Source organism: Atta cephalotes (genome assembly GCF_000143395.1).
Source record: "Atta cephalotes unplaced genomic scaffold scaffold00009, whole genome shotgun sequence".
Classification (NCBI taxonomy): domain Eukaryota; kingdom Metazoa; phylum Arthropoda; class Insecta; order Hymenoptera; family Formicidae; genus Atta; species Atta cephalotes.
In genome coordinates this window covers 4667837-4676821 of record NW_012130073.1, presented here as the reverse complement: position 1 = coordinate 4676821, position 8985 = coordinate 4667837, and the positions used below count along the sequence as shown (strand labels likewise).

Below are 8985 nucleotides of genomic sequence, written 5' to 3'. Positions count from 1 at the left end.
CTCCCCCCTCCCCTTTCATAAAAATCTCTTCCTCTCTCGTTTTCGATCCTTTACTATCTGTCTCTCGCGTTAACTTTGCGGCTGAATGAAAAAAATGAGTGGGTGGAATGGAACGACAAGGGGAGATGCGAGGAGGCAGAGGCGAAGGTGGCGCAGGGAAGAGAGTGGAAACATCGTTCGCGAAAGCTTATTTCCAAGCTCCTTCGGCAAGAACGGATAGGTCTCCTTTATCACGCTCGCAATATACACCACCAAGGTAGCTATTCGCAAAGGTATCCCGGATACGAAGCACGCTGCTTTTAGAAATATCGTTTCTGCTAAGCGACGACGCTGGCTACGACGACGCGCGACGACGACGACGGCGTACTCGACGGGCGGTCGTCGCGACGCACTCGTGGGGGCAACGCTTTTTCTTCCCTTACGTTGTTGTTTCACCGCAGCATAAGCTCGCTTTTCCTGACGGGCAACTAACCTCATGCGGGAATAAACGTGAAACAGTCAAACCGTGACAGAACGATACGTCGCTTTTTACAACTTAACCAGCTGTTTCTATGTGTATTCTTCGCTTAATGTATTACATTGAATGACACGATTCTATTCCTGAATGCAATCTGCGAGTTACTTCTAATGGACCAAATATATATAAAGTTATATATATTTGGCTTGATTTATGAATTAAAATATATAATCATACTCTTACAAAATTATTAATCATAAAATTACAATATAAAATTAACTATCTGCAGACTCATTTTCATGTTCATTGTGAACAATGAAAAACAAACTTATAATATGTTATTACATATCACAAAATTTCATTAATGTATAGTCGGAAAATTAGTTAAACGTTACGTTTAATTTCCAGTCTAATTCTCCAAATAATGATAGCGAACTATCGCGTATGCTCTCTCATTGTATTGATACTGATTAAACAATGACGATGGAATATCAGATTGTCTTTCATTACACTATACGGATATAATCAACGCATCAATTACATAATGAGAAACTGATGGATGTTGGATTGGTTTCTCACAAAGAATTGATGTGTGAGTCGATTCACTGAAAACAACAGCGGCAATTGGCAATCTCATATGAGCTATCGTGAATGAATATCAGGCATTCAATTCGATTACTATTCTATTCGTCTATTCTTCTAAATACACTTTGTTATTCATAGAATTACAAACAAATGTAAAAGCTAGAATTTCTAGGATTTCTCGATTCATTGTGTCGTTACTGTAAATTTATTGCATCGCTGAATATATGCAGTTATCGAATTATTTTTTATAAAATACTACAAAAAACGCATATAAAACTTTGACGAAATTATCGTTTTATTATGAGATAATTGAGTGGCTAAAAAATTTGGGAAAAATATTTAATCTATAAAGAATATCTTTAAAAAGATCGTAATACTATAATTCGGAGAATTGATGTAATAAAATACGCGAAGTGTTGCTTGATTTATATTTAAATATTTATTCTAGTTTGTGCAGTTTTAACAAGCTCGTCACGAAAGCATTTAGAATTTTTTTGCTCACTCATAAAAATTGTAATCATAGGTTTATAGCTGATTTCTCTCCTCCATATCTGGCTTTTACCCTTGCGAAAAATATTCACTTGATTCGTATGCGTTCGTGAAAGATTTCTCAACAGTATTGCTAGAAACCGGGAACAGTAGGAGGCATGCCATTTTCAGCACGTTTGTCCTCGCACAGAAACACCCTTTTATGATTTCACCAAGCCCTGCGAATCACCCTCGGGATTTCAGGTTTTATAGACCTTTCGCTGTACGAGCGCAGCCGCTCGGACAGAAAATTACGTAGCGCTATATATTCCACCACGTTCAAATGGAATCTTTAACGAAACGATTTAAGCGGTCGCGAATTTTTCTATGTAAAAATTCCAGTCGCTACACGCGAATCATATTTATATTTGACCTATTCGTCGTTCATTACCGCGATCGTTCCATTTCCCATTTTATTTCTCTCACGTCACTACGCTCTTCAGGGAGGAAAGACGAAGAATTAAATTGTATAAGGTTCAAGAGTTCATCGTACGTGCGACATACAGCATTCCCAAGCGTTTTCCTGTTTGCCTTTTACGAGGCATTTTCGTAAAAATAGTAAAATAATTGAAAGACCCTTACGAGCGGCGGCAAAATAATTCTGTCGCGCCGTAAGGAAATTAGATTCACCAGACAAAAGTTAAGAGAAAACGGAAAAAGCTGCCTCTGAAAGCTTTTGGTTGTAGCTGTTTAAAACTCGCTGCTCTATGTACCGATTTACAATTTCATAAAATGCGTTCGTACAAATCGAGCCATTGGCTTATAATTTTTTCTTTTGTCTTTTTTCTCTTTGTATCGGTCGAAGCGCCGGAAGTTAATATCCAATCATATTAATAAAATTTACAATTTTATACAATGATTATCAATATAATAACATATGTATTATTTGCAATATATAATAACTAAATAGTCATAATGATATTTACAGCAATTAAAAATGACATAAATAATTAAATAAATTTGATCACATTTGATTAAATTTTGAAAATATTTCATTTTTTGAAAGATATCAAAACAAAATTGATTTTGTTTGAATAGAAAAATCTCTTTCATTGGGAGATAAACTTTTATATTCAATATTGATAGGCAAATTCCTTTCAGTTTATCTCATCTATTCAACATCATCTATATTAAGCACAATTTTAATTTTTTACTTCTTCAAACAAAGTTTTCGAGATAAAATCAGTTATTTTTTAAATAAATAATATCAAAAAAAGTTTCCAATCTATCTGTATTTTTATAATTAAAAACAAACATTTACTAAAATATATGCTTAAGAGATCATGCAGTCTAATTTAATATTATATGTAACAATAATAATTATAAAATAATAATCCTTTACTATGTATTTTATAAAATTTTTCGTTTGTCAATATATTTATATTTCAAAAATGATGATTGGCTGCGTTCAGCAAAGAAGCAGTTCTACAATTGTTGTAACATTCTTTAATATGAATAATATAATTAATCTTGTCTATAAGTTCGTCACTAATTTAAATGTATAAACCAATCATGTTAAAAATTTTTACAATAGTTGAAAAACTATTTATTTATTATTTTCTTTGTTAACTCATTGAGATTTTTTTCCATTGGGAAAAATTTTCCAATATAAAGATAATTAATCATTAAAACTACGAAAACAGCATACTTGGATATGACATATTCAACCCAATTCGATTACTTATAATTTTCACAAAAATTAATATATTGCAAATAATTTTTTTTCAATCGAAACAGGACATTAATAAATAACATAATAACGGTATCAAGCATTAAATATATGTATCTTTATTAATAAAGAAGTTATATATGCAATAGAGAAGTATTGAAGAAAACATTGAAAAAAAATTAAGTATGCCGTATTGAAAAGGCATTATTTAAGAATTAAACGAAAAATGAAGAAATTCGCTGCGTTAATAAGTTGAAAGAACGTCAAAGAATGCTTTAGTAATGATTACTAATCTATTTTTGCCATTTAAATGTACACAGGGCAGGAGTAACGGCCGTGTCTTGGCATCCACACGGTACGTACTTAGCATCTGTCGATCGTGCCAAAACGGTGACTGTTTGGGGCGACCACGTTTGACAGGAGGAGTGATCCCGGGATAGACGAGTATTGTTTCACGCATGAAGACTTTTAACCGTGAAAATGAAACAAATATGCGCTCGAGATGCCCGTCAGCAATCCCGCGAGAAATTACATTGGGCTGTTGAGCTACCCAACGGGATAATAATCAAAATCATCGGTCGGTTTGGCCGCGCAGATTGTAAGTAAAGTCTTGTAAGGACGCCGTTTCGAAGTTGTAAAACGCAGACGCCGCACTGAACAAATCCACAGCAGTGATAGAGACTATTGTACATAAAATTGCACTTATTGTTACTCCCAGGTTGTAAAAATCCCGTATTTAGAATAGTAACCTGCTCGCCACGGCCGCGCCGTGTCGTGCCGTATATCCCCAAGAAATTTAAAAAATTATTATAATAACTGGTGTTTTTCCGCGACTCACTAGACATAAGTTTTGTTTTGCTAATTATAAAAGACACCATCGCGTGTCAATTATCTGTACGAAAAGATTCGGTTACTCTCAGGATCGGAGATTTATACATATATGACATTCATGGTGCTATGGCAAAATATTTGCACGGGTTGAAAGGATCAACACGGATTAGCACGGATTTAATCCGCAAAATATACCAAAATTATTATTTCTTTTTTTGTCACAAAAAAAGTCAATTATTATATATTATATATTTTCTAGAGAAATCAAATATTGTTAATATTCGAACATAATGAATGATATTTTTTGAAATATAAAGAAATAATAAGAGAAAGATGTGTTAAATACGAATGAGAATGCGTTAGATTTGTGAATGAGATTATTTTCTCAGAATTAATTATGCATTATAATTAGAAATAAGAATATTTTCATGCAATTTTTTTACAGAAAAAAAGAAATTAATTTATTTTTGTCATATTTCTTAAGTATATTTGAATATGATTGAGAATTATTTTAGATATCAGATGAATTAAAAAATTCTTTTTATAGTTCATAATTAATTTTGATGGAGCAATCTCACTTTAACATGTGGCACTGTAACTTGATTCTCCGACATTATTGACATACATCATAAAATATACGTCTTAATACAAGTCTGATAAAATGGAAAATAGGAGAGTAGGGATTAAAGCAAACGAGCACAATAACGATACTATATTAATATTAATTAATTACATGACGCATTGTATAATTAATTTATATAATTAACAATAAATTAATCAATACCAGACTCTTGATATCAAATTAACAATGTAAATAGAAAGGGTATATAAGAATCGATTATAGTTCACACAAATAACAAGTTAAAAAGTTCAGATATAAAAATCGATTGTAATTAAATTAAATTACAACAATAATCATAACATATTTCGGCTGCTAATTCGAGCCATCTTCAGATATCATAAGAGAGCATAAATATTTTACATTGAATAACTACAGTGATGTAAAATATTTATGATTATTGTTCAGATTTAATTCAATTACAGTCGATTTTTATATTTTAACTTGTTATTTATGCAATTTTATAATCGATTCTTATATACTCTTTCTATTATTTATATTATTAATTTGTATAATTAACATTAGAATGTCATATATATGTCAATTCAAGTTAATTATTATTTTCATTAATAAATGAGACGATTTTTAATTAACATTATTTATATGTAATTTTTTTGCAAAATAAACTATTGAATATTAAGCCTTAAATAAAATTATAAATATCTAATCGAAGAAACTCCATAGAATAATAGTACAATTTAGATCTCTAAAACATACAATTATAATAGCTTCCTAAGTGTTTTTACTTTTTGATAATAACAAATATCGTATACACATTTTTGTTACATACATTACTCAGAAGTAAGTATACTCAAAAGTAAATTTATTAATGCATTCTCTCTCTCTCTCTCTCTCTCTCTCTCTCTCTCTCTCATTCAATTTTACACATTACATTAATTATTATAAATTTCTACAAGTGCTTTCTATTGTTTTACTTTTCTACGGAGCTCTTCGATTACTGTTTGATATTTGTTACAAATATATTTGCATAAGCTTTAATAATATCTGGAAAGCAGCGGGGCTCAAATTTAAAATATATATTATTCTGTGAATAAATAATTAAATAATCCTTTAATAAGCGTTTATGTACTATACATTTAAATCACAATCCTTTTTTTGTTTGTAATTTGTTACTAAAATGATTAACTTACAATTATCGTATGAAAAATTAGTCATTAGTTTGCATAATATTAATCGAAATTTTTATTTCATAACATATTGAATGTTTTTATTTTTTGAATAAAAATGATTTCGGCGCGCGTATATTTCATCTTATTTCAAGAGATAATCTTTTGTTGAAATTTTTCTTCAATAAAAAAAGTCATCAAAATACAAAATTGTATATTATATAATTGTATATTAATTGTTTATTTTCACAATTCCATGTACTACTATAAATACTCAGCCGTAAATAATTCATAACCGTAAATAATTCAGCCAAATATTTTTATACGTAACTCTAGTATAAAATATATATTATTCAATAAATTTTTGCTTCAACGAGAATTCCAAACATCATGTAATATGAAAACGAAATTTATTCAAGTAGGTACGTTTGCTAAATTGTGAAATTGATTAAACAAGGAGAAATTATCAAAAATGTTGATAATTTGTACATGAAATTTTTATTGAGCTTTACAGGCTCTTATTATAATCTTCGGCTTAAAATAATCTTCGTTTTTCTATATATTTTATAATTTTTCATTGCAATTCATTTGATAATGCAAACTAATGATGATCCCCCTTCGTCATCGCAATAATAACCGGCTCGTGTTTCGAGCAAACTAATTGCGTCCAAAATATTATGTAATGATTTTACTACTGTAAACTTACATCTTATTTTCGACTGTTAATGTACCTACACACTGTATCCTATATTTTTTCTGTATACAGTATTGTAACAACAATCTTAGTCGAAATGCTATATACATTGTTCACATGTGTAAATATTAAACGTTTCCCTCTTGTATTTTGTAAAAATATGGCTTGTTCTTTAATATCAATTATTTCAATAAGTCCTAATCTGAATTAATCCTTTTAATCCTATTTATCTCATGCATTCAATAATTCAAACAACACAATTCTTGACAACAACAAAATATATTATTTACGGTAAGTGACAAAAATAATCATATTATTATTTATACTTAAGATATGACGGCGAACGTTGCATGTATAATAATAAAAAATAATTCCATTACAAAATATCACAGAAACTATTATCGACTTAAACTGCATCAAATTTTAATAGCCGTAATAGCCGTAGTTTTAAATCGTACAATATCATTCCGATATATTTTTCGAATTATTTTTTATTCAAGACAAGCAGCTTATTCAGCATACCTAATCCTGATTTTCACTTCTATCGTCTCTTCGATAAGCGCATGTATAACATCATACATGTACATGTACACGTACGTATGTATACGCGTATGTATGTATGTATGTATATCACGATCCCCTCACAGAAGCTCGCCATGGCATTGCACAGCAGCCGTGTATCTGACAGTACCTAACGTGCTTTCGAAAGCGCTCATTAGTCACTGAAATGCGGTCACGAAGTGACAACTCGCACGTGGAATATTATACGCTCCAAGAACTTGCATCGGTACTCATATCGCAGCTCGTATGCTCATGCTCGCACCGACACGTCTATCTCTTTCCTCTCCCTCTCTCCATCTCACCCCCCCCTCTTTCTCTCTCTCTCTCATTCTCGTTCTGAGTCCTCCACCTCTGTTTGTAACTTTCGTATTATACACCCTTTGTCCGCGATTCGACAGTTTCGACAGTTTTGCAATGGAACGTGAGAATGCGACCGTCCGAGAGAAGCCGCTTGTAAACGACGTTAAAGTTCGATCGACCGACCACATCTGGGACCACCGAAAATTTTTACCCTGCTCCGTTGTGACATACGTGCGTACATCGCTTTACATTTTATGCGAACGCATACCCGGTCTCAATACGTTTTTATTATCAGCGGATCCCTCGCAAAACTGCTGCGAATCCACGTTACGGGACATTGATGGAACAGTCTCGTCCATTTTTGTGGATTAGAAACTTCGGTTGCCTGGATACGAGAACAATGTTGTTTATTTATTCGGAGAAATGATCATTTTCAAATAATTAATGCATCGAATTACATGTAAAAGTTAGTAAGTTGAACTTATATGATCAACACACTGTTTTAGAAAATGTGTCATCATAAATGACAATTGGGCTGATTTTCTTTTGTTGAAGGAAATCAAAAAGTGAATTAATGCCATCATATTCCCGGAAACAATCATTCACGCGCAAAATGTTTCTAAAATCAACATTTTTATAATGCATTTATTTAAATATCGTGTTTCGCTTCCTCGTCTCTCTGATACCTAGAAGTACCGTTTCTACGATTACAATCCGCACGTTTGCCTCACTCTTAGGCCTAACCGACATCAAACGTCCCTGTTAACGGTCGTTTATTCTGAAGATAATGAGGAAGATGTTCGCAAAGCCTAAGGAAAGGAAATTGTGTACGAGAGTCAAGAGAGTGACAAATTAACTCGCGCCTTAACTTCCGTGAGATTCAAATCCTTCCTCTCTTTCTCTAATAGATCCCCGCATATCATCGGAGGTGGAAAAACCTTACGGAAATGCCAGTCGTCAAGCAGATACAAAGTTTAAGAGAAATATTTAACCTCCGATGTGAAAAACATCTTTCTCATGCTAAAAATGTTTCTGTATACTTCACCCAATCGTGCTTAACGCTTTGATTCACAGCGATCCAGAGAATGCGAAATTTAGTTAAAAACGTGGATATATTACTTGTATGAAAGCTTACAGATCATGATACAATTTGAATTATGTAAAAGAACTTTAACTTTGTAAATATAATACATTGAAAAAAATTGATTGAATTAATCTAAAATACGTACATAACAATAAGACTTTGATGAAATAGAAATGATCCTGATTAAAATCATGATCATGATCGTGATTAAAATAACCAGACAAATTTGGTTGCATATATTCTGATTGGTAACTAGATATCTGATTGCATGAATTCTCGAAAATGACAAAACTTGATTATGAAATACCAGCTGATTACTTAATTATAATAATAAATTCTATTTTATTCTACTAATCCTTTAAAACCATATGTGTCACATAACCCAATCAAGCTCTTTTTCATATATATATATATATATATATATATATATATATATATTACTATACTATATTACTATCTACTTACTTACCTTACCTTAACTATTAAATTTACCTTTTACGTTAACTAATTAATTTTAATTAAGTTCTATT

General features: G+C 31.4%; 1 protein-coding gene across 1 annotated transcript in view; it reads left to right on the top strand.

The window, feature by feature from the left end:
- Positions 1 to 3656, top strand: part of LOC105627650 (autophagy-related protein 16-1-like) — a 28626-nt gene extending 24970 nt beyond the window's left edge. Inside the window, exon 5 of the mRNA XM_012208928.1 lies at positions 3560 to 3656. Within this exon, the coding sequence (XP_012064318.1) occupies positions 3560 to 3656 (97 nt within the window). The remainder of the gene's footprint in view (positions 1 to 3559) is intronic.
- The last annotated feature ends 5329 nt before the right edge of the window (positions 3657 to 8985 follow it).